The sequence below is a fragment of the Zootermopsis nevadensis genome, unplaced genomic scaffold (assembly GCF_977971745.1).
Source record: "Zootermopsis nevadensis isolate Lab colony 2312 unplaced genomic scaffold, Znev_1.0 Znev_ptg000016l, whole genome shotgun sequence".
Lineage (NCBI taxonomy): Eukaryota > Metazoa > Arthropoda > Insecta > Blattodea > Termopsidae > Zootermopsis > Zootermopsis nevadensis.
This window is the reverse complement of record NW_028259148.1, coordinates 3,664,762-3,690,851: the sequence shown is the minus strand read 5'-3', so window position 1 is coordinate 3,690,851 and position 26,090 is coordinate 3,664,762. Positions and strand designations below refer to the sequence as shown.

At 36.0% G+C, this 26,090-nt stretch overlaps 4 protein-coding genes across 7 annotated transcripts; 3 read left to right on the top strand and 1 right to left on the bottom strand.

The window, feature by feature from the left end:
* The first annotated feature begins 83 nt into the window (after nucleotides 1-83).
* Nucleotides 84-7,440, top strand: LOC110839099 (mitochondrial glycine transporter). 3 transcript variants are annotated; one of them, XM_022082960.2, is made up of 9 exons: nucleotides 84-321; nucleotides 1,319-1,401; nucleotides 2,542-2,660; nucleotides 3,046-3,139; nucleotides 3,478-3,654; nucleotides 4,441-4,609; nucleotides 5,324-5,490; nucleotides 6,068-6,160; nucleotides 6,769-7,440. In XM_022082960.2, exons 2-9 carry the CDS (start codon nucleotides 1,345-1,347, stop codon nucleotides 6,793-6,795), a joined length of 903 nt encoding a protein of 300 aa, XP_021938652.1. In that variant the 5' UTR covers nucleotides 84-321; nucleotides 1,319-1,344; the 3' UTR covers nucleotides 6,796-7,440. The 3 variants fall into 3 exon arrangements, with proteins under 3 accessions (XP_021938652.1, XP_087205534.1, XP_021938653.1); XM_022082961.2 differs by lacking the exon at nucleotides 84-321 and adding an exon at nucleotides 1,661-1,812 and having other exon boundaries at nucleotides 337-1,401; XM_087349408.1 differs by lacking the exon at nucleotides 1,319-1,401 and having other exon boundaries at nucleotides 303-321.
* Nucleotides 7,441-8,261: 821 nt separating this feature from the next.
* ECSIT (evolutionarily conserved signaling intermediate in Toll pathway, mitochondrial) lies at nucleotides 8,262-11,843 on the top strand. Its single transcript, XM_022082992.2, has 4 exons — nucleotides 8,262-8,942; nucleotides 9,763-9,989; nucleotides 10,817-11,027; nucleotides 11,359-11,843. Exons 1-4 carry the CDS (start codon nucleotides 8,459-8,461, stop codon nucleotides 11,673-11,675), a joined length of 1,239 nt encoding a protein of 412 aa, XP_021938684.2. The 5' UTR covers nucleotides 8,262-8,458; the 3' UTR covers nucleotides 11,676-11,843.
* On the bottom strand, nucleotides 11,685-15,790 carry Nubp2 (NUBP iron-sulfur cluster assembly factor 2). Its single transcript, XM_022083005.2, has 6 exons — nucleotides 15,423-15,790; nucleotides 15,248-15,336; nucleotides 14,173-14,282; nucleotides 13,973-14,084; nucleotides 13,168-13,321; nucleotides 11,685-12,502 (listed from the first exon to the last, which is right to left on the bottom strand). The coding sequence occupies exons 1-6, from the start codon at nucleotides 15,531-15,533 to the stop codon at nucleotides 12,272-12,274; spliced, it is 807 nt and encodes a 268-aa protein (XP_021938697.2). The 5' UTR covers nucleotides 15,534-15,790; the 3' UTR covers nucleotides 11,685-12,271.
* Nucleotides 15,257-24,153, top strand: Ttc26 (tetratricopeptide repeat domain 26). Of its 2 annotated transcripts, none has more exons than XM_087349845.1 (11): nucleotides 15,257-15,349; nucleotides 16,481-16,618; nucleotides 17,305-17,493; nucleotides 17,660-17,868; nucleotides 18,394-18,586; nucleotides 19,270-19,425; nucleotides 20,233-20,343; nucleotides 20,909-21,106; nucleotides 22,328-22,436; nucleotides 22,689-22,929; nucleotides 23,116-24,153. In XM_087349845.1, the coding sequence occupies exons 3-11, from the start codon at nucleotides 17,338-17,340 to the stop codon at nucleotides 23,225-23,227; spliced, it is 1,485 nt and encodes a 494-aa protein (XP_087205971.1). In that variant the 5' UTR covers nucleotides 15,257-15,349; nucleotides 16,481-16,618; nucleotides 17,305-17,337; the 3' UTR covers nucleotides 23,228-24,153. The 2 variants fall into 2 exon arrangements, with proteins under 2 accessions (XP_087205971.1, XP_021938674.2); XM_022082982.2 differs by lacking the exon at nucleotides 15,257-15,349 and adding an exon at nucleotides 15,887-16,153.
* The last annotated feature ends 1,937 nt before the right edge of the window (nucleotides 24,154-26,090 follow it).

Sequence of the window (26,090 nt, the reverse complement as noted above, 5' to 3'; positions counted from 1 at the left end):
TAACAATCTTCAACTTGTGAAATGTTTGCAGGGAGCTTACTATTCGATATGCGTTGCCGTGGAAATACTTTAGCAAAGGTGTTTCTGTTTATTCACGGTTTCAATTTGATGTAAGATTCTGGTGTTATCGCAAATTAGAATTTGTCAGACACAAAATGACAAATCGACTCTGCTTAGCGAATTTACCGCCGAGTGATGTCAACAATTGGTAATTGATGTGACAGAAAACGTGCGAAATGCACTCATTACATTGGTTATAGTACCAGTGATTGGCGAATCAAACCTGTCACGGTTCGCTGTTGTGCGTTGTAGGAAATTCCAGTTAGTATTTTGCTAATCGTTTGTATCAGCTGTATCATGTTATTGCGTTTCTGTTGAATTAGTTGTCTAAACAATTGGAATATGGCACCTGAAGTTTCTAGAATGAATAAAACATTGCTACTGTACCAGAATACAAATACGCAGGGGTACAAACCACATTCGTGTAGGTTACGATTACCCTTGGGACAAAAGTAACTTGGAAAGTACAGGAATTAATATTTTATAAATAGTATAATGAACTTGTAAAGCGAATTAAGATTTTTTTTCAACAGGCAATGATGTACAGGGGTATTTATTTCACAGGCCCTAACCTTCGACAGAATTACATTTATTCCCAGATAAGGATATCTAGTTGCACAGGGTCTTACGCAAGTGATCTTTTGACACTGATGAGACATATGTGAGCTGGTATGTCGTGTGTCGATGTTAGTTCTAATCGTAGCACTCTGTTGAGAGGCTGGTTGGGTGATTAAATCGTTGTGTATCCTACATTTCACGACTACAGTGCTTTAACCTGAAATTAACGTAGCGCGATTCAGTTATGTTCTTCTCACATTGAATTTTACTTGGGAGAGAAGTAGTTAGGGTTTAGATTTGCAGTCTGTTTGCTTCAAGCAAGTAAAACAACAAACAAGCTAGCTTTGAGCTAGTTGAAGCACATACAGTTGTAGTGTCAGACACCAGTATATTGCAGTCCATCTTAATGGTGTTCTTAAGTAGTCCCCAGAAGATGACTGAGCTGTTTCTGCAACGTGTGAATCCCATTTATTACTCAGACTATTCAGATACGTTGGTTAAATTCCACGGCAGAGATCCTTGTTTTCTATCTTGAAGTACCATAGTTTGTGCCTTTTCTTTCACATTTTTGGCTTCAAACCTTGAAGCCCACCTGGTGAAAAAGGATTCAAGTCAAAACGTGGCACTTGATAGGTATTTTGATTGATATCTGGGTGTTACAAAAGAGGTTTAATTTTCTGACATCCTCCCTGTCACACAGTTACAAAAGATTTTGAGTCAGTCTGTATGCAACATATATCAGAAGACATAAATCACCATTCTGACATGGATGTTATAACCAATGTGAGTACTGCAATTGTAAAAAATGTGTTCATTACAAAGTGCTGTTTCAATTAATTTTAAGTTTTATATATTATATGCCAGTGGAAAGTTCTGTTGTACTGAACAAAAACTGTGATTATAGTTAATTGCCCAAATTTATGTAATCCACATTACAGTATTTAACTAAGTTGGGGTCATTAAATATGTTCTGCATTATATAATTGAGTCAGATATTCAAGATTTGTTGACAGGTTAAGGGGTCCAGATTTCTTGTCCTTAGGTTTTTGGGTCTGAAGTTCAGTGCATAACTGTAGCTTTCGGGTATGATTCATGCTGAATATTGAGTAGACCTGCCATATATAAGGCCTCCAGGACTTGCCCCACTACACATTCATCTTGAAAATGGCATCTGCAGTATCTACTGAAACATTGGTTAGTACTTAACATTCTGTGTGCGTCATACCCATAACCTGGGGTTTAGGATTGTTTTATACCTTTAGTTAAGTGCAAATAAAACTTTAGTTCTGACACAAGTATACATGGAAAGTTGTTCCTGTATGCAACTATTTTCTTATTAGACCTTTCATATCTTTAACTAGAATACTTATTAATGATTGTTACAGATTTATGTAACAATATGTTTATTTTGTGCTGCCTTCTATTGTAAGTGTCTATGCTGTTTCTTTATTATGTGAAATTGAACTTACTAAATAAGCTGGGATAGCTCGGTCAGTATAGTAACTATGCTACAGGCTTGACACTTAGGGATTATGTCTAGACTAGGGCAGAGATTATTTTCTTTACCACTGTGTCCAGACAGGATCTGGGACCCACTTAGCAACCTATCCAATGGGTTGTTGGGGGGTGTGAAGCTGACCTTTCACTCCCTACTAGTGTCAAGGTTAAGATTGCATGGAAATATAACTCTGCTTTTTTGAGCACAGGAAAAACTTGTAAGAAAAATAAATTCCATGCATGAATGTGACTAGATTTTTTTACTTTACTTTCGAATTTCATATTCAGCAAAGATATTACAGCATTCTGATACATTCTCATTGGGCCATGGTTCTCTTAGTAAGTACACATACATGTGTTTGACATACATTGAATTAATTATTTTTGTTTTACTCAATTAAAAAAATGTTTGTTATCCTTTTACAGTACCCCGTACTGAAATCTTTTCTTGTGGGGTCATTCTCTGGAACATTTTCAACCATAATATTTCAGCCACTGGACCTGGTTAAAACTCGACTACAAAATCCAACACCAAAAGCTTTTGGGTGAGTCAGAAATAGTCAAAGTAATCGCACCGAGAGTCTTTTTACTTCAGTGTGCATTTAAAGAAAAATATTAATTAAATTCAGCCTTAAAATCAAAGGGAAGGTGATACATAATCATTGTGGAAGCTTGTTTTTGAAGCGAATTGTTTTCTGGACATTATCCGTCATCCAAGATTAAATAAAATCAATAAAACCACGATGTTTCAGAGATGATAGTCTATCTCCGAAACGTCGTGTATTTATTGATTTTATTTAATCTTGGATGACGGATAATGTCAAGAAAACAATTTGCTTCAACAGCATTGTCACAAACTTATAAAGTTATTACATTGTATCTTAACTTGTATTTCAGAACATCTTGTTTAATGCAATATGTTGTTTTCAGGGCCAGACCAGGACAGTCATGTGGAATGACAGCCATTATAGGGCATATTCTGCAAAAGGAACATGTGTTTGGGTTGTGGAGGGGCATGACCCCCGTAAGTTTTGTTATTCATTAATAATATAATTTACATTGTAGTAACAGTTGGAAAGTAGTTGTAGTTTTTGGAAAGAGAAGATAATATTTAGAACACTTATTTTAAAAGTAACTGTGTTGTGAAATGGCTAAATTTAATTTTATTTGGTGATTATCATAAATAATATGTCTGCGTAAGTATCGTACTCGAAGAACTGTGCTAGAGATTTTGCCACATTTAAAATGGTGAAAACATTTTGATGTGGTGATATCAAGTGTTAGGAAATATTTCAGCCTTTAGATTGTCTTTGGTTTATTCAATATGATGTATGAATAACTAAAGTATTCTTTTTGTTTCAGTCCATCACTCGCTGTGTGCCAGGTGTTGGTCTGTACTTTTCCTCCCTCCATTGGTTAAAATCAAATATGACATCTGGTGACCCGGGGCCAATTGAAGCTATTCTTTTGGGCATGGTGGCTCGATCATTGAGTGGAGTGTGTCTCATTCCAATCACTGTCATCAAAACAAGGTTTGAGGTAGGTGATTAATGTCTGCACTTGAGCATGCCTCATTCTGGTCACTGATCACAATCAAGTTTAAGGTTGGGTGTATCTCGGTCAAAATAAGGTTTAGGGTAGGGGAACAGTCAGTCCTTCGATGCAAAATATTACTGTCCTGTTTATTGTGTGGCTTTACATACAACGGAAAGGCAGGGGCACGTGTTACAAGAGTATCTTGTCACTGTGTTATGGCACTTCTGAAGATTGTGGTTGGAGGATGTGCCGTCCAGGTAGCTGAGAATATATTAAATACATGACGAGTTTTTTTCCTTGCAGCTTCGCTTTTGGACGCAGTACTAACAACTTCTCACTGTACAATGTTACAAAGTATTGCACAGGGCCACATACTTTGATGATGATAACACCCAGTTTTAGGCTTTTGTGAGCGTGAAAATGAACCTTTGGGTTCTATAAAAAGATAGGAATTTCTTTATTAGCTGAGTGATTGTTAACTTCTCAAGGACTGCTCCATGAAGTTAGTTTACTATAACCATATTTCTTATAAAATGAGTCCTGTACATCGCAAGGTAACGGTAAGTATTCAAGACTACAGCAGTTTTGAATTCATTTGTCAGATGCACATAAAGGTTTCAAGGTTTAAAAATGTGAAACTTCTCTTATTTGTGATGTTTCTTGTTTTAAAATAAATTTTTGTGTGTGTAGTCTTCAAATAGTACAATATTATAATGACTTCATTGTTGAGCAAAATATGATTGTTTAGTTTATTAAAACACGCTACATTGAAAGTATTTATAATCACAGAGTGGTGTCTACGAATATGGGGGCATGACTGAAGCCTTAAGGATAATCTACCGTACTGAAGGAGTTCGAGGTCTGTGCTGCGGACTTGTGCCTACGTTACTCAGGGATGCGCCATTCTCTGGACTTTACTTCATGTTCTACACGCAGACGAAGCGTGCCGTGCCTCATGGTGAGGGTTAATTTTGCTGAAAGAAGACACAGTCTTCAAACATTTGTTTAGAGATTCTGCTTAAAATGTAAATTTAATCTTTCTCACAATTGGTTGTCGGTAAAGTTCAGCAGTGGTTCTTTCTTAATTTTGGAAGTAATACTGCAGTGTGCTTTTGACTTGAAAGTAGAAAACCAAATTTTATTTGAATTCCATTAAACGGCCAGTCAATCATGTATGTTGTATTTATATGTTCAGTTTATCATTTTTAAAATGCATGCTGATTATATGTTTATATCGATCTGCTAATCATTATTTTGTCATCCTATTATTTTAGAGGGCACCAAATAAATGCAGTTGTCCCATTTATCATGAGACTCTCCATGTCGTCATTAACTTAATGTATTTTAATATGACTAACTGGGGAACTTTCTTCTAAGTTTTCTATAACACTTTTTTTAAAAAAAATTGTGGCGTAGGTTTTAGTGATAAATATAGTGTTACACTGTACTTCACCTTCACAAGTCTTATTAGACAGTAATTTTTCAAGAACTCGTTAACATGCTAATACCTCCAGTTTGGTTTCAAGATAAATGGGACTCCTGTGTGTGGTAGAGTTTCGAAGTTTGTGGACCTTTCTTTATGCGAGCTTATCTGACATCTTCAAAGTAATTTCTTTCTGATGTCAGTTTATCTTCTGTGTACAACTCGATTATTTGCGTGCCTTTCTTTCAGAATGGCTTCATTCAAACTTGTCAGCGCCTGTCAGCTTCTCGTGCGGTCTTGTTGCCGGGCTTTTAGCATCAGTCGTGACGCAGCCTGCTGATGTTGTTAAAACCAAAATGCAGCTCTATCCCAACAAGTTCAGTGGCGTTTATAGTGTTCTTATTTATATACATCAGGTGAGATGCTGATAATTTTGTATAACCTCTTATTCAAATTAAATACTGGATTGAAACAATATAAAATGGCAAACAAACTTTAGACCTGTTTGAAAGAGAGAAACGGAATATGTGTTTATATCCTCCCCCAGTTTTAAATGTAAAGGAACTGACAAAATCCTGTATATATTATATTATATATAGATCAGAGTGAAAATCCAAAATCTGACTTTTGACACATCACAAGTTAACCTTTCATCTTTTCAAAAACCATAGCTGACTAAAGCACAATGGTAACTATGTACCACCTGTTTTGATACCTATAACTCTGCATGTTGCCAACAAACTATTCATTAATCTGTTATGATTATTTTAAATGGCGTCGATGTGTAATGGAAAACTGTTATTGTTTATGTAGGGATTGTTTTTTAAATAAGTTACACGAGCTTCAGCTTCAAAGAGTTGAAACTGCAGCCTGTTAGATCATTTAATTTATTGAAATAAATTATGGTTTAAAGTGACATAAAGAAAAGTCTTCAATGATTTAAACACATTCAAGCTGGTATGTATATGTCTGTTTACATTTTTGTTTCATTAGAAATATGGTATTCAAGGCTACTTCAAGGGACTGGTACCTAGAATGCTACGAAGGACACTGATGGCTGCTATGGCGTGGACAGTATATGAACAAGTCAGTATTAAGTTTTCTGCTATTTTCTACCAAATTATGCAGTGTAGTGGTTAGCGTTCCTGGTTTCTATTTTGGAGATCCTGATTCAAATTCTGGCCCAGAGATTGGTTATTCTGTAGAGATTTTTGTGTCGTATTCTTCAGTATGTTCTGGTAAATACTGAAATAGTATGTCAAACTATGGTTCAGCGTCTTAATTCAATTTTCTTTGTAGTTCATCTTCCATATCTATTTATCATTCAATGCTATATAAACTCTCCAGTTGATAAAACAATGTTTAATAAAATAGCAGCTATATTAACTTTTCTACAACTTGTCTAATAATGCACGTTGCAGTGCAGAATGTTACTGTTTCTCACGGTAAGGGTAGAGGAAACAAAACTGCTGTAGCCGATAATACATGAGTGAATATGGAACATGATATTAACGAGGGAAAACCGAACAACTCAGAGAAAACCCCATTCCCATTTTCATTGGCCCGTTGTTTCTGTAATCATATTGGTGTGAATACCAATTACATAATGTGGCTACTATTTATTTTTTTTAATGTGAAAGTTGTGTTTTTCCATCATCTGTTGTAGATATTAATTAATATTTTATTTTTTTCAGGTTACAAGAAGTATTGGCTTGAAGTGATGCAACTTTCTCAAATGTGGCATACAATTTCTACATGTTCATTGTAATAAAATAATATCTAAGCTGGAAATTTCTTCCAGCTAAGAAATGTTTCAAGTCTTAAAAATTAAAGATTAAAAATGAACATGTGAATCCACTTTAAGGAGTCTTGAACTAAAAGACTAGCCAGCTAACTTCATGGAGCAGAGTTCTTGAGAAGCTAGTAGTGGCTTACATGGTGAAGACGTTTTCCCTGTGTCTCCTCTGGAAAATGATGTTTATTATCATTTTCACAAGAGCCTACCACTTTAAACGTACAAATGAGATGGAGAGGAATTTAGAATTTCTTATCAGTTTGAACTTAATTTTCATTGCCCTTTGACATTAACCTTATTATCATTTGTCTACCAAAGATGATTCCTGTGTCCTGCATTATTAGTAAGCTAAATGTAGCCTTCAGTTTATTGGTGGTTTAATTCTTTGTGACCAACTACAGTCATGCAGGGTGAGAATTTCCTTTGTTGCTCATAATGTAATGTTTCAGAAGGGTGAAAATGAATTAGCTATGCTGATAATCTGTTCTAATATTATGAACAGTTACGTATTTTTGTATGAGATGTCAGTATTTATGTACCTTTGAATAAAAAAATATTTAAGAAAGTGTAATTACTATGTTGTTTTAAAGAAAGGTGGTAAAAACTCAACTTTGGTAAGAAAATTAAATGATAAAAACCAGTATAACAGGTTTCAAATCGTGAAAGATTATTAAGCGGTCGTTATAAAGCAGCATAACAACAAGTCTTCAAAATGAATAGAATCACCTGTCAAAATTACATATCTGTTTAATATTAACTGCAATTTGGAATAAAAGTGAGATTTCAGGTTCTCATGACCCCTCCTAGGATTATTTTCACCAGTTTCTAGATGTCCTTGGGCTCCAAACTTTCAACATAGTAATGAGTGTTACCTATTACATTGTTTTATCAAATTAACACACAACATTACCATTTATTTTCTTGCAAATGCAATGAGTTGCAACACAGAAGTTTAAGATCAAATGGACCTTATATTTCCTTAATCTCTGTATCAACCTTTGCTGTTGTCATAACATGTACTGGTATTTGATTATACTGTGTAGCCTGGTAGAAATTCGTTATGTTCTGGAGGTACTTACTGCCTCCATAATTAGGATCATTCCATGATGGAGGCAGTAAGAACCACTTAAATGTCGGTCAGTTTCTACCGGACTACATGGCACAGTATTCTACAGGGCAGCCTTTTCAAAATTTGTTAGATTAGCTAATCCTATGTTATGAACTGGGTAGGCAGAAAGTTGGATGGGAGTTAACTTTGTTACCGATTGAGCTATAGGCTCTGATATGATGGTTTGGTAACAACTGTTTCCGATCGATTTATAACGGTTTCACATTGCCAACTTTTAACATTGAGTTTTCGGTCTGTAGGTAAATATGTGCTCATTATGTTGGTTATTGTGTTAGCTAGTTATTGGTAGATGAAAACGACAGCTGTTGGAAACAGTTTAGGTTAGGATGAATGATGTGAAAAGATGGTATTATATATTATAGTTTCTGTATACAGTTCGGATGTTTTACGACGTTTTTGCACGATACTTAAGGAGATGAACGGAATACCTTTTTGTCATAAGAAACTTTAAACCAAAACCATGTATAGAAATTCTGTCTTATGTTCAGTGGGCCATTACTTTACATCTTTCACGATACTACAATGGCATAGGACATTACCAGTGTCAGTACGTTTAGAAGGTTTTATTAAACCATGGCCAGTTGCAGTATGGACTCACCGGAGGTTAATTCATCTACATAAATGCCTGAATGCAGAGAAGTCATTAGTGACAAAAGACTTTTTTGAAAGTATTCAAGACAAGAGCAAAGAAACATTTTTGGATATGATACATATATTTGAATCGAGGGATGTCCATAGACGTGGTCATGTTGAATTTATCTATGCAGCCTTACGCCATATGGAAGAGTTTGGTGTTAACAAAGATTTAGAAGTATACAAGTCTTTAATTGATATTTTACCAAAGGGTAAATATATCCCAACCAATATTTTCCAAGCAGAATTTCAGCATTATCCCAAACAACAACAATGCATCATTGATGTGTTGGAACAGATGGAAGACCATGGCAAGTATCTTTAAAGATTTTTCTGTTGTGATGAATGGAACAAGTTTATGAATTTGTGAATACATGTATCTGGAAATTTTAACATTATTTACATTTAGGCATATAGGTTGATCGATGATTGAGTAGGTAGATACAGATTCGTGCCATAGATTGTAGTTGGCAGGATTTGGGGAAAGTCCGTACAATACATCACATTTAGAAAATGCAGCAAACATTCTATAAAATTAATAGAATATATATTTGGTGCTTGATAACATGACTCATATTACTGGTGTGATAGCTTCTGGTGGTATTGACAGTCTTTATCACATTATTCTTTGTTATCGGACAGCACTGTTCTAGTCATGTAGAAAAGCTGTTGTTCTCTGAGATCCTGATATAACATAGTCCAGGTGTCCATATTTATAGACCCTGTTAAAACAAATGGTGACATGGTGGTTTAGGGATCTTCTATGTAAAAGATTTTATGATGAAGAGCAGCTGGGTCTATGGTAAATTTTGTACATGTCTTCTCTTTTCTTTGCTTCTGGTAACTATGTAGAATATGTGAGGCACATCAGACCCCACCACAGTTTGGATCCAGTATTAATCTGAATGCCCCTTCTGCTACTGTGGGTGCTGCCATTTAAAAAGTGTATTATTGTCTTCATCCTTGTCAGTTGGACTGAATTTGATGTGTTCCAAAGCCATATCTGGTGACAAACTACAAAAATAGAAGAATTACAACAATTAAATTTTATTTATTTATTACTCAAGCTGTAATTTTAAAGTAGTTGCTGTGTTCATGCTAATAATATGTTTATTGTCTGGTGCATCCAAGGTGTGATGCCTGACGTAGAAATGGAAAATCTCCTGCTCAACATCTTTGGAAAAAGAGGCCACCCGGTGCGTAAATACTGGCGTATGATGTACTGGATGCCCAAGTTCAAGAATATATCACCATGGCCTCTGCCGAATCCAGTCCCCAATAATAGCTTAGAACTTGCAAAGATGGCAATGGAACGCATGAGTAGTGTAGATCTACAGTCTAAGGTCTCGGTATATCAGGTTGGTTGTAATTTATCACATCTGTTTTTTCAACAGTTTACATTAAAAATGGAGTATTTTTGAGAAATATCCTGAACAGGGTGTAAAATTATACAAGACTCTTCTGACTGAATGGAAGCAAATGAAATAGTGTTCTGATTTCTCCCAAATTTATTACAATATTGAAAATATTAACAACTCATACTCTTTTTTTATTAGTGGTATTTCATCTTTCTGCAGGCATATTTCTTTTGACACAATGGCTAGATATTTTTATCAGAGCAGTCCAGTTGTTATAGCATTTGGCTGGTCAGTGTGCATCAGTGTAAATAGAGGCTGCCGCTATGCCACTATGAGAATTAGTGAGCATTTTGTTTCTTTGAATCTTGAAAGAATAGATGATAAGGAAAGGATTGTGGCTGTCATGTTCCCTAAATTCTTTTGATTACTGCCCCTGCAGAATCTTCAAATACAAAATCTGTAATTTACTCAACATGTTTAGGAGACTTTATTATTTAAATTTGTAATGTTATTCTAGAAAGAATGAAAAGTGAATTGTAATGTGTTACAGAAGTTGTGATGTTAGTCTGTGCTTGGATGTTGGTGGACCACTTTCACCAGCTATTGTAATATCAGGTACAGAAAGTGGTTTACACGAAAGAAATTTGAGCATGAACAGAAACTTGAATTAGACTGAGTGGTAGTGTGTGATTTCCTTATACACGGGAACCCACCCACCATCCAACGTCTTGCTGTAGGAAAGAGGATAATAAGGCTGTAAAGGGAAGGCATGAACTGCTGTGTAACATTGTTTGTGTAAAATAGCTGTTAATATGATTACATTTCAGGCATCTGATTTGAAAGACTCATTAGATGACACATGGATAGCAAGTGTACAGTCTCCTGTGCAGAGGGAACTCTTGGATGCACATCCACGTGATATTTCAATATTTGTGGAGGGAGTATTTAGGGTATGGCTGCGTAATGCTTCAGTATCCTACTTTATACTACGTGCAGATCCAAGACCTAAACCAAACCTGCCTCCACAGGACTTTGACGGTATGCACAATAATCATAATTTACAACATGTACCAACGATTTTCAAGAACCGTCTTTTTACTCCCATCTTCCCTGCATGCACGTGTATTCCTCCTTATGTAACATTTATGCTGATCATCAACTTTCATAAAACTCAGTATGAAAATCATGTTTTAATTAACTGCCATTGCAACTCTGTAAACTTCTGATGGATGAAGATGGCTGTCTTCTGGTACGTTGACTGATATTTCAGAGGAGCTTACTTCCTCCATCATAGGACAATGACAGGGGCATAATAAGCAATGATAAAAAATGTTGAACATTTCAGGAAATGGGTTGTTTTTTATTTTAGATGTTGGTGACTTGAGGCTCCCGTTTTTTGACGACGTCACTGAAAATCAAGCCCTGGTTAGGCAACCATCAGTTCATGAGCAAGAAGATGGAACCATCTTTGCCATGTGTGCCACAGGTAGTTCAAGCAGAGATTCTCTTCTGTCATGGATTCGTAGCTTGGAAACTGATGGTAACCCTGCTTTGGCTGAAATACCAGTGCTTTTCACATCAAAATCACCACTTGGTGAAGTGGTACCAGTGAGTGAGTGTGACACTGAAGAAATAATAGAGCACAGGAATATTAAATCAAGAACTGAGAGTAAAGATAACAGTTAATACTATCACTTCTGTAGAAAATGTTGCTTTTATTAAACATGGTTTTCACATTTTGTATAAATATTCTGTGATTTTTGTAGTGAGGATGTAATTTATGCCTGAAGGAAGGAGACCATTAGAAAACTTATGCATAGATGAGAGGATAATATTAAAATTGAGCTTAATCAATCCAGTTGTATAATTGTTGTAGTAAATTACCATTCATTTTCATTTTTATTGTAATCATAAATATGAAATGGTGCCCTAAATCTTAAAAAGATGTTTTATGTGTAAGTCATGTCTGTCTGACACTTATTAGGAGCCGTAATTCCAAACCCCTGCATAGATTTTGATGTAACTCAAAAGTTACTTGTATAACTCTGCATCTTGTATTAATCTGAGCTGTATTCAAACACATGAAGTTCTAGCTTTTCATAAGTGACTAGATTTATTGTGAGATTTTTCATTAAATTTTTCTGAGATATGTACTGCAAATACATATTCATAGATTCTTTGCTGGCCTTTTACTTGTTATGCAGGTGACTTGAATATTCAAGCTGCTTTTTCTGAAACTCTAATAAACAACACATATGTACATCTTCTGAAAGGCATTGCCTTTATGATTCTGCTGTGCCATCTTCTGCACCAGCTATGGGTTTTGTGAGAATTTTCACCATGTCCTTAAACACTGCAGTGACTGGAGAGTCTGGAATTTTTGCCACACAGCTTTGTTCCTTCTCAACACTTTGCCCCACTCGTGGATCAATTGGCACACATCCCAGAAATGGAATATCAGCTATATTTGCCAGAGACTGTCCACCTCCACTAGAGAAGATGTTGGTGCATTCCTGTTAAACAAAATATAAAAGCTAGCTTTTGCGTCTAAAACAAATAAAATCAACTTCAAGCTTGTAAGACTTGAGGTTCTCACAGCGGTGAGTATGAAGATTTCCGTCTTCTGGGTTGTTGCGCTGTGTAGTCTGGTCGATGTTAACCAACGTTTCGGAGGTCATACTGCCTCCATCATCAGGGCGATGAAGATTTCCGTCTTCTGGGTTGTTGCATGTGTAGTCTGGTCGATATTAACCAACGTTTCAGAGGTCATACTGCCTCCATCATCAGGGCGATGAATTCATCGCAACAACCCAGAAGACAGAAATCTTCAACTTCAAGCTTAATACCCAACATTTTCATTCAGCATTGGGGGGGGGAGCTCAGCCTCATACAGGGAGCACTGCAATCATACACTGAAATTATTTGTTTTTATATGTTCTGTTAAAATCCAAATACAAGAGACTGGCTACAAGTAGTTGGATTGCTTTCATAAGATGTGAACAATAAATGCATCTCAAGAGTAGCATATCAGATTTTGCACCAGCACAAAGTAAGAGCAGAGTTTGATTCATCACTGGTAAGTTCACTTCAAAACACAAAATTCAAACTTTGATCTTAAAAGATTATTTATGAGCTCACATCTGAATAGTGCTAAAAATGAAAATGTAAGACTCCTTACACTGCATGTAGGGCAGACAAATCCACTCATGTTTTCAATCACCCCAAGTACAGGAATTCCTGTCTTACGACAGAAAGTCAGCTCCTTTCTTACATCTTCAATGGCAACTGCCTGCGGTGTTGTTACCAAAATGGCTCCATCACAGTTCAGACTTCTGATTGTGAACAAAAATTTACACTTAAGTGACAGGCTACACAGTATGACAAATGTGGTATTTTATGAACTGCTTATAATACAGAAGAAAATTTTTAGAAATCTACTACTTCAGTTCAGAATATACATGTATGGCCTAAAAAGTACAGCCACACCTTACATGAGTTTAAATTATGAGTTGTGTATTTTTAATATTAATGAAAAATTACTTAACTGCTCTAGAAATCCCCTGCTTTTATGGAATTTGGAGGTTAATTACTATTCACAAAAGCATGTGACTGGACTTAGTCCTGAGCCAACATAATTCCATTTGATATTATCGATGCTGAATATTCCAAAGAGATTTACAGCCAAAATGTATGCCGTCTTCATTTCCACTGTATGGTATATTCCCCCTCCTTTTTATCTTCCTTGATCCACTAACATTAATAATATCAGGTGAAGAGTATACATCATGAAGCTCATCATGTAATTTTCTTCAATCTCCTGTTAACCTAATCCCTTAGGTCTAGATATGCATGACACTTTCTTCTCAGACATTCTTATCCTGTCTTCTTCCATTAAAATGAGAGACCAAGTTTCATATTCACAGTAAGGAACAGGAAAATTAGTGATGGAGTAAATCTTATAAACTCACCTTCCATGCACTTACCTGACGTTTTCCATGACAGTTATGTGCTCATCTGATGTTCCAGGTGGTGTGTCTATAATCAGATAATCTATGTCCTGCCAGTACACATCTGTTAAGAATTGCTTGATCATTGCTGTAAACCATAATTATATAACATTGTATACAGAAGAAGATAAATGTGATAATTTTTATGTCATAATTGCAATATTGGGTAAATATACCATGTTTCTTTGGTCCACGCCAAACAACAGCATCATTCTTGCTTTTCAGTAGGAATCCTATAGACATTACTGCAAGATTCTGATCTTGGTCAGAATATACAGGGACCCATCTGCAATATAGTAACATCTTATGAAGAAAAAGTAGAGACAACTTTACAGTGTCACAAATATTAAACTACTTTCTGATTTGGATGTTATTTACAATTTACAAACCAGACATTAACCATTCCAATATGTCAATTAATTTGGGTCTTGTGGTTCCCATACCTAGGAAAGTTCAAGAACTTACCAGACATAAACAATTAAAGCTTTAATATAATACTTGTTGATAATTAAAACATAATGATATCAAGTTAAGAAAAATTAATGCAGTGAGGTATGGCATACCACTTTGTAGCATCAGATGATGTGTTCATGTGTGTGATAGCTAAATGTACAAGCTTTAACAATAATTAATTCTGTAATTTGTCCACAAAGTGTATTTATGGATTCCGTATGATTCTCAGAGTACGCAGTGATTATTTCTTTTAACAGAATTTACCACTTTATCCTTGTAATGGATATTGGCTGTTTTTTCTTTATGGTAAGGACTGAACATTTAAATGTTATCCATCTTCCTGGCAAAAACCATAAGTTAATTAAATTGGACCAAGTACTGATGCCCCATGCAGTAGCTGTAATTCAGTCTGCAGACACTCCTGCTGTCTTCTCTAGCTCTTACTCTGAACATGTCAAGGCCTTCAGCCAAGACCAAATACCATTAAAAAGGCACTGTTCTCCAATTCCAGCAATGCATTTCATATACAGGGATAGTTTAACACAGCAAAGGGCATCGTCTTCGGCTTAGTTAGCATCTTGGTAGGTAGTTCTTTTCTTTGAAGGGTTAATTGTGCTTTCATTCAAATTGTCAAACATTTATTGAATCCCTTAATATTTAAATACCATCTCAATATCTACATGAGCCTGAAAAACAACCTCGGTCACCGGACAGCGTTGCAAACCCAGGACCTCCTGAATGCGAAGTGGTAGTGCTAATCAAGCTACTGCAACATATCGTTAACAGTGACGTACTTACCCTTGAGGGCACTGATGCACATCCTTTTCTTGTAGATTAAGGAGATACGGTATACTTGGACCGCATAAATCAACGTCTAATAAACCAACCTATGAATAGAAGGTACATTCAACGTTAATCGGATATTTGTTGAATGTGCTTAACCTCACATTAATAGTGTTTTATGATACTTTACCTTATAACCACATTCTTTTAACGCTATTGCCAACAGAACACTAACAGTTGATTTCCCAACACCTCCTTTACCGGAGAGAACTAAAATAATGTGTTTAACTCCTGACAACATACTTAGATTTATGATTTAACTAATCAATCACATGAAACCAACATTCGTGGTGTAGTAGAGGTTACAATTTGGTTGCGATATAGAACGTGGAAGTTGATACCAAATTAAGAATTTCTTGAGTGAAGGGATATGATATAATTGCGGAGATAATTCAGTAATTGCATACATTTATTGGAATTGTAGTTGTAATCTAGGTTTTTTTTAATAATCCTGACACACCACTACTACGCAAGCACATACGGTAGTTTCATTAGGGACACGCTACATGCTCAACCGGCTCGATTACTCGAGCAGAATGACGTCATGAGCCTAAGCTCGAGTATCGTTGCGACTTCTGTGATCGAGACGTTCAGGGTGATCAACCTGATGATGGAGGCAGTAAGCTCCATTGAAACATCATGTATAGCTTAGTCCAATTTTTGTTCCTTTATATAGACCGTACTTCCGTCACGGGTTTAACTGGTGAACAGCTTTCTGAATAGTGTCATGAGCGACAGGCACAATAACCTGCATGCTACGATATAGCCATAAACACATATACTAAGCAAAGTACCAACATTTAAACATGTTCACATAGTATTTTTAGCAGAGGAAAGTGTTTTATAGCGCCAGTTATAATGGTAAGTGTTTGGGAAGCAAGTTAAACAGTTTTAAGAAGTCCTGCTTTACCAGCTTATAATCTTGAAATATTTGTAACCTTTCTTCTGTTCTGTCTCCTTCTAACTCACAGAAACCATTACTTTCTCTTTTCATGCTGTGGAATTTTTAGTGGTCACACAATCAAATTATTACAGGCCTTGCAAAGATTGACATTTTTAGCAGTGAAAAGTCTAGCTGGAAATACATTAGTAAAATAATGTAAGCTTTATTAAAATCAGTGAATTTTTATTAAAGGTTAAGATAGGTGTAACTGAACAGTTATAACATTTTCTTTTTTCTTGCTACAGATTTTGTCACGATCAAAACCAGCAGCAGGTCCAAGTTACACAGCACAAAGTCAACAGACACAAAGTCAAAAGCAAGTACCTAAAGTGGAAGACTTCCTTGCCACCAGAGACTACACAGGAGCGCTTACAGTATTAGAGGTTTGGAAAGGAACAGTTTACTGTAGCCCAGTCTTTGCATTATCTTGTATCACTATTCAGTTTTCAGACACTCAGTACATCCTGGTAAGTTCTGTAAATTCAGGATGAGATTACTGAACAAAATTGAGGACATCTTTAATAATATATTATAGTCAGAAAACTGGCTGAACATGCATGTTAATTAGAAGTTTATATATTTGGATGTTTATCTTCTTTTCCTTATTAAAGGTTTTCACTTGCCAAATCTAAGTTGCCTGTACATTTAAGGGTAAAATAAACAAAGAAGAATAAATGCAAATTTTATCTCGTGTATGTCACATTAGAGTATCTTCTTCCTCTTTTGGAAGAGTAGCTGAACCTCCGGATTCTGATCTTACATATTTATTGATATAAATATGTGTGAGTTTTCTCTTTCATGCATAAAATGAGCTCCTCTCCTTCTGTTCTTCCATCTCATTATCTATACCTAAAATAATTTCTGATATAGTTGAAATTACTGACTGAAATTGATGAGACATACCTCATTCCAAAATTTGTTTTTATAAGTCTCAATATAAATTTCAAGAAACATAGTTACATAATGTAGTGGCTTCAGGTAAACCTACTTGTAATGTTTTGCACAGACAATATTACAAAGAGATTACAAACATATATTTTTATTGTAACATAACTTTTTCTTTTTTAAGTTTGGAGGTGGTAAAGGAAATGTGGAAACAGAAATGTGGATTGGTTACTGTTCTTTCCATCTTGGGGACTACAAGAAGGCTATGTCGGTGTATGAGGCCCTAAGTCATAACAAGAATCCTCCTGAAGATGTCCCAGTGAACCTTGCTTGCTGTTATTTTTATTTGGGCATGTATCCTGAAGCTGAGAGGGTGAGTGTATTCCAGGATCTTACAGCGAGCCACTGTACATAATTAGAGATCTTGCTCGTCTAGTTGACTTGATTGGCACAGTGTCACAGGTTGAAGTTAAGATGTTAATAATGTTGTCATAGTTGGGTGGCATTGGATTGGGACAGCCATATTTGTACCATTTCAGACACTACAAAAGTCTGTAAAGTCTCGTCTTAAGACTCGTCTACAGTTTCATCTTGCTCACAAACTGGGTGATGAGAAAAAGTTGATGGAATATCATCAAGAACTTGAAGATATTATAGAGGATCAACTTTCACTGGCATCGATCCACTATCTGCGGTCACACTATCAGGAAGCAATTGACATTTATAAACGCATCTTATTGGATAACAGGTACACAGCAAGAAACTGTAATCTTTGTCTACTCAACTTAGAATACCAAGAGTAGAAATTTTTTTTAGTACTTTTTAAATTTTGTTTCTAAAATTTTTATCACCCTACATTAACATCTTTCAGAATTATATGCTGTGATTCTGCGGCACTTCTGTAATTAAATGTAAAATAAAATTATCTTTAATGTCAGAAGCATTCAGTCAAGAAGCTTGTTTTGCGCAATTTTTATGTGCCCTTCAGTCTATCTGAATATAAAATTTTGTAATGAAGTAAACCAAACCTATAAAGATGCTATGAAGGTAATAGTAAATTGCATCATAAAGAAGTAGGATGTGAAGGTGTATACTGGTTTCAGGATAGGGTCCAGTTGGACGATGGTAATGAACCTTTATCTTCCCCCCCACCCCACCCCACCCCACCCCAAAAAATACGAATTTAGCTGAAAGATTGTTGGAGTCTGAAGAAGGACTCTAAAATGAAGGCTGGTGCTGAAGACGTGTCTGATATTTTGAAACCTGCTTGCAGGGAATACTTGGCTGTGAATGTCTATGTGGCTCTGTGCTACTATAAGTTGGACTACTATGATGTGTCACAGGAAGTACTGTCTGTTTACCTGCAGCAGTTCCCAGACTCTGCCATCGCCATAAATTTGAAGGCTTGCAACCACTTTCGCCTCTACAATGGAAAGGCTGCTGAAGCTGAGATAAAATTCCTTATGGTCAGTCTCTTGAGACTACTTTAATTTTCATGTAAGGTGACATTGACATTGTCTGTTTGTAAATTTAAGAGAATATTCTGAATATAGAAATTTTCATAGTGTAGTCATGTAGACACCCAATACAAAATATTATTGACATATTATGTATCAATAATTTCATATTTATATAGACAGGCAAAGGACAAACATGACTCTCATCATATTACATTAGAATTTTTTGCACTTTGTGCAGAGAATGCTTAACAGAATTGTGTAATTGGTAGTATTATTTTCTAATTGTGCCTCCAAATATGATATTTATCTTGGTATGAAATATATTTAACCATTATAGCAGATATTTGACTTTCTGTCAGTTTGAAAGCCATGTGTTGCTATACAGTAGTTTCTTATGTTCTATGGAATTATAAAGGAACAACTTGTTTTAAGAATTTTTATTGTAAAAGTGACTTAAAAGTAAGGGAGTACAAAAAAAAGATAGAATCTTATATAGCTGTGAGTCTCAAATCTGTGGGAGGACAGACAACGATGGAAACTGTAATGTGTGATAAACGAACTATGGGAGCCGTATTCTTGCAAGAGGACAAAGGATGAAATATTTTTTCAAGATCTCTGTTGAAATGCTGCAGTTTAGTTAGGAATATTATAAAGATAACATATATAAGGAGATACAAATTGTGTTGCAGGATCAGAGCTCCTCATCATTTAGTTTTGGACATGACCTTATACGTCACAACCTGGTGGTGTTTCGAGGAGGAGAAGGTTCTCTGCAAGTTCTGCCTTCATTGGTAGATGTTATTCCTGAGGCTCGTCTCAATCTGGTCATATACTACCTCAAACAGGTTGAGGTTCTTTCATATTTTGAAATTAATTTTTACTCAATTTGGAGTACCTTATTTTTCTTGTATGTGCTCACATAAATGCACACACAAAGATTTACACTTACAGCACTCCTTTAGTTTGGTTTGTAAGAAGTAATAACAGCTTTGAAAATAATTATATATTGAAGTGGTTTTATGCCTTCTATAAGTAACTTTAAACTTTATAACCATGTGGTGTTGTAATTATGAGAAAGTACAAGTATGTGCTTGAAAATAATGTTGTCCATATTTGCAAGAAATCAACATTGTGTTTACAATTGTGACTCATTGTCTCTTTTCCTATAAAAAATTATGAATTCTAAGATATACGTTAATGTAGAGAATTCTCATGTAATGAAGTGTGATAGTAACATTTTCCTGGCTTCTTGTGTTATTGTGTGATGGGGTGCTTCTTTTCCTTTCCTCTTTAGTTTATTTATTATTTTATTTAGTGTTCTGTCTGACGACAGGTCCATATGAACAGGATCCTTCCATCCTTTTCTCGGACTGGGACCTGTTCATATACGTTCTTGGCAGATGATCCAGAAGTGGTTTGCCATTGCCTTCTTCTGTGTGTGAATGCAGTAATTGTTGGGATGCCACGGAGAAACCGGGGAAGCCCCCGGAGGAAAACTCCTTGTTGCCTAGACCACGGCCTTGCCCAACACAAGTTATAAATTCGGGCACCGCCGGGAATCGAACCCGAGACCCCAGGAATACAAGGTCAGCGTTCTAACCGCTAGACCACCGTGGCGGTCCCTTTTTAGTTATGGCATCTTTTCTTTGCAGGATGATATGCGTGAAGCATTTCAGTTAATCAAGGACTTGGAACCTGCTGTACCACAAGAATATATTCTGAAAGGAGTTGTGAATGCAGCAATGGGTCAGGAAAGTGGTTCAGTATGTCCATTGACTCAAATTATCTTTGTACTTACGTGCATAATTTTTCCATTTTTCCATGTTTCTTAATTTTACAACAGAAAGATTGAATTAATTCCTTTTCACACTCACTTGGCCTTGGTTTTAAGATAACAGAGAAGACAAAACATATGGTCCATATGAGAAGTAATTTGTGTCTTTAGTTGCAAATGCGCAGGTGTAGCGGTCTGTTTCAGGTGGCATAATTTTACAGTGAAATTAGAGACTTGTAATTGTGACAACTAACGCTAGAAATATTGAGTTGTAGAATTCTGAAAACTTTGTCAGTGTTGCAGCTAGGTTTTGTAAGTACGTTTCTTATAGTCAAGATTGTACTTGTTTAGTCTCTTGCATCTTGGCCGAATGAGGCGCGTAGAACTGCTAACGCTAATGGGCTCAAAATGTTAAAGAAAGAAAACTTCTATTTTTGCCAGTATACAAAATATTGCATCAAAGAAAGTAAGAGCACGGAGTTCCTCATCCATTAGAAAGTCTCATTCATCTAGCAATGTAAGGTTTGATGATAGTGCTGTTATCTTTATTGCAGAGAGAACATATAAAAATAGCCCAGCAGTACTTTCAGTTGGTTGGTAGCAGTGGCAGCGAGCGTGACACCATTCCAGGTCGTCAGTGTATGGCTTCTTACTTCTTTCTGCTGCGTCAGTTTGAAGATGTCCTTATTTACTTGAGTTCCATTAAGAGCTACTTCTTCAATGATGACAGTTTCAACTTCAATTTTGCTCAGGTTTGTGAATGAGAAGGGGACAACGTTAAGTCAAATCTTAGGCAAGTGGGTTGTAAGATTGGGAGTTGAATGAGACTGATTCAGAAACATGTCCAGTGGCAGGTCTTGGTGTCAGCAATATTGAAGCTTCGGTTTATGCTACAAAAGAATAAGATAGTCGGTTGATTGATTGCCTACTAAATATTTCACTCGTAAAATCCTGTTGACCAAACAAGATGCTAATGAAAGTGCCAGTTCTTTGCCTGTGTTTTTCTTATGCCAATCATCAAAGTTCTGTTAATAAGTTCTCTGAATAGTGTTTAAGAATCCACTCTATACTGCAAGGTAAACACAACGCTTCACCATTACAAAGAGTCCTTACTTACTGTGAGAATTGTACAGAACTCACAGGGAGTTATTGATGGTTGAAGCTGGTGGGACATGTAGTTACCATTAGGCTTTAAACAGTTAACCACTGCCGTTGAAATGGCGACAGACACAGATTTACATTTACGCAGTAAAAACTATTATGGTTAGCTATCAACCAGATCAGAGACAGAGAAATGCAGAATACTAGAATACTGGATAACACGATTTTATATATAGGATTTATGTTTCAATGATTTTATATATAGGATTTATGTTTCAATGATTTTATATATAGGATTTATTTTTCAATGTTTTTATATATAGGATTTATTTTTCAATGTTTTTATATAGGATTTATTTTTCAATGATTTTATATATAGGATTTATTTTTCAATGTTTTTATATATAGGATTTATTTTTCAATGTTTTTATATAGGATTTATTTTTCAATGATTTTATATATAGGATTTATTTTTCAATGTTTTTATATATAGGATTTATTTTTCAATGATTTTATATATAGGATTTATTTTTCAATGATTTTATATATAGGATTTATTTTTCAATGATTTTATTTATAGGATTTATGTTTAATCATTACATTCATCTCAGCAGAAGATATTATAAGAACTGTAGTGGATAAAAACTATTTCCATGTTTGCTAGTGTCTATCATGATTTTATTTTACTGTTGTAATAAGAAATTTGTTGTTTGTGTCAGATATTTTCCATCTTTGTAGTGTTGAGGTTAAGAATGTATGGAACATACTCATCGTACTTCATCTTGTATGACATTTGACACAGGGATGACCAGTTCTTTTGAAATTACAGTAAGAAGACAGGAAGAAGAATAACCATATTCTTGTAATTTCAGGCACAGGCAGCTAAAGGCAGCTATAAAGAGGCTGAAGAAACTTTCCTGATGATTCAGAATGAGAAGATGAAGAGTGACTATATTTACATCAGTCATTTGGCTCGTTGCTGTAAGAATAGTATATTTTATGGAGTTTTGAGAAACATTAGTTTACATTGATGTACTGTACAGGCAGGTTATCTTGTTAAACAAATGGAGCATGAGCGGGGAGGAGGGTTGGATTGGAAGGGGAAACATTTGCTCTGCTCCGATCCTTCGACCAATTTCTCGTAGTACTGCAGCCAATGAAATGTCTCTGAAATTTTTTTTTTATATTTAATGTGTAATCTATAGGTATGTGTGCATGTGTATGTATGTACAGATATAATGAACAAGAAGCCTCAGCAAGCATGGGACCTCTACCTGAAGATGGAGACTTCAGCCGAGTCATTCAGCCTTTTGCAGATCATTGCTAATGACTGTTACAAGATGGGGCAATTCTGGTATGCGGCAAAGGCGTTTGACATGCTAGAGAGGTTGGATCCGAGTCCCGAGCATTGGGAAGGGAAGAGAGGAGCGTGTGTCGGAGTGTTCCAGCGCATCGTTGCGGGCCAGCAGAACAAGTGAGCTTCTATCTTCTGCAGGTTGCTTGAAAGTTTTGTGGTTGCCTTCAAAATTTCATTTTAGTCTTTAATATTTGCTTATCATTTTCTCATGCCGCATGAAAAGTTCCTTTTTAAATAAGCGTGTGATTTTGAATGCAATCAAATATAAGTTTTCTCAGATCCGTGTCTTTCGTGTTGCTGCAGGGAGCTGCTGACAGAAGTGATACAGCTGTTGAGGAACACTGCCAACTCACAGGTAGAGCAGATAATCAGAGTGATGAAACGGTGGGCTAAAGACAACCGAATAAACATCTAGACAAATAATATTCACTGCACCTTGTCTCAGCACTTACTGTCTTCACAACACGTGTTTTGACGTTTCTCTTTTATTTATATGGGTATTTTAATCCTCAAATACATATTTCATTTTGTATTTACTGCTATATGATTACATTATTTGGTGGTACATATAATTTATTGTTCGCACATGCTTTCGTTGTCTTGTGGACAGTAAAGTAAAGTTCGTCCCGCTACCACGGTACCCATTGGAGAGGAGGTTGGGTGGGCCCCAGAGCCGGTCTGGACGCAGAGGCTAGAGGAAAAACCATCTGCCCCCGTCGGGGATCGAAGCCCGGTCATCCACCCCGTAGCTACCCACTATACTGACTGAGTTAGCTCATATTGCCTTGTGGGCATGAGTCTTAATTTTGTCTTGAGGTAGTGATCTCATACCGTCCATTTTGTGTGTTGTAGAAATGTGCCAAGTCGTGTGTTATTGTGCATTAAAACAAGTGTAAATACTTGATACTTTATTCTTTGAGTATTCAGAAGAGAGAAGCAACATGGTAAGTCAATATCATATAATATTAATGTGCTGTTTTTTTATGAACCATGTGTTTGTTAAATTTTGTTCAAGTTTCAGTCTAGTTCAAAGAGGAGTTTCAAATTTAACCATCGATTTGTACATCATACATAGGTCCTTTATTGGGCACTTAAGGTTCCATAATGGGTGATAAATTTCTTGACTAACTGATTCAGCACAATATAATATTTAAGTTTTATATTAGTAGCAAATGATTCAGTCTGCTAAAATTGGAGGAATTTAAAAGAAATGTTAAACTATGTAACATGACAGCATAATAATATGAAATGAATTGTTGTTTATTTTTATTTTTTATTGTTAATATATTTATTGATGTTTGCTGTTGGCAAAGTGTGATAAAGAAATTGAATTAATTGAAATTTGCCATTTTCATTCCTACTTGAAATTTGAGAGATTTTACTTTGCTCTTTGATTTGTTGTGTAAAAGTTATTAATTTATTACGTTATTATGCGTTCTTTGAAAGAAAGGCCATAGCAAAAATGTATTATGGACTGGCCATGAACGTCCGTCTGTACAGTTTATTAAACATTTGACGGATTTGGATAAAGTTTGATGTGGAGGTTGCGCTATTCTGTGTGACCTTAAAATCGTACATTTGAATATTCTACGAACGTTGGTAAAATGGATGAGAACAAGACCTGGAGTTAGAGGTGCTGCGACCTGGTTGACAAAGTGAGAACTATCAAACGGCCGTAATACCGCGAAGTGTACGTTTCAAAGAACGCATGAGGGTATTATGTCTATTCCATTGCGGAATATACTTTTTGCTTTTCTTATTATTCGATTCCACATGTTTACTGTTTATGTTTCATACAACCTCTCCCGAGGAGCAAATCAAGTGATAGGTATTATTTATGTTTCGAACATGAATAAAAAATTATTCGTTACAACGAGGTAAATTTCTGTATTCCTCAGCAGTACTGAATAATCACATTGATATCGGCAGCAGATTCACATTTTGCTGTTGTTTCACTTTATTTGTTTATTGAGGTGTGCTTGGTTCAGTGTAGGCGTAGTGATATGGAAATGCGTGAATTTAATTTTGGTGGTGGTGTCATTTGGTGTTTTACTTTTTCCTTTAAGAAGAGTTCGTGGAATACGTTTATCGTTTGATTGGTATTTTATAAATCGAAAAACAAGAGTGTGTTTTCGACCTACCGGCTTTCGAATAGTGGATTTGTGTGAGAAATACATTTTTAATGCTTCTTATGCCGAGGCTTGAATAACTTCTATGTGGAACGTGTTACACAGTCGGATGTGAATGTGGATCCTGCTACGTAGCCAAGTTGAAGTGAACCAGTTTTAAAGTGGTAAGCTACAAAAAATATTGTTTTAAAATGCCTAGTTTCAGTTGTACTGACCGATGGTTCCTATGAGTTCTTTCCAGAAAGTGCGTAAAATGAATGCATAATGGCCGATGGAGAGGCCTTGTCAAGCTCGAAGATGGCTGTCTTCTGGGTTATTGCGCCATGTTGTCTGGTAGAAGTTTACCAATGTTTCAGAGGTCCTTGCTGCGTCCATCATGAGTAAGTCATCGCCCTGATGATGGAGCCAGCAAGGACCTCTGAAACGTTGGTAAATAACTACCAGACTACACGGCGCGCGCAACAACCCAGAAGACAGCCAACTTCGGACCCACCGCCGTGAAAACCTCAAATCCTGCTTGTCAATCTGAAATGTATTCGGGAGTGACCGACGGCATTCTTGTTTAACTTTGTTTTCCCATGAAATATTGTATTGGAATCTGCACTAAATGTTTCCAAAACGTTCAGGATTTGAGGTTTTCACGGCGGTGAGTCTGGAGACCGTCGTCTTGGCTGCAGGCAGAAAGGACCTCTGAAACATCGTTAAACTTCTACCATACTACACGGCGCAACAACCCAGAAGATAGCCATCTTCAGTTTCCATAAACAGTTTAATTTTAAACAAAGAAACATTCACTAGTAACTATACAAAACTGCCAGGTTTGTTGCTAGCAAAAGTACAGAATAGAGACTTGAAGTGAAATCTTACCAGACATTCCTTTTTAAAGACTTGACATTTTCTGATCGACAGGATGCAAACTGTATTGCATATATAAAGTTAACATCTGTAGTCATGCATAAAAGCAACTTAATTTTACACTGCACTATGCAGACATATGGGGGAAGTTGATGAAAGACTCTTGCGTTACAAGCCGCATCAGGTGGCTGAATGGTGAATAAACCATATCGTCTGCCAACTTTTCAACAGCAATCTCTGCTCTCATCCTCAGGGCTGTTGCGTAACAAATCTGGTCCTTTGTAGTGCACTCGC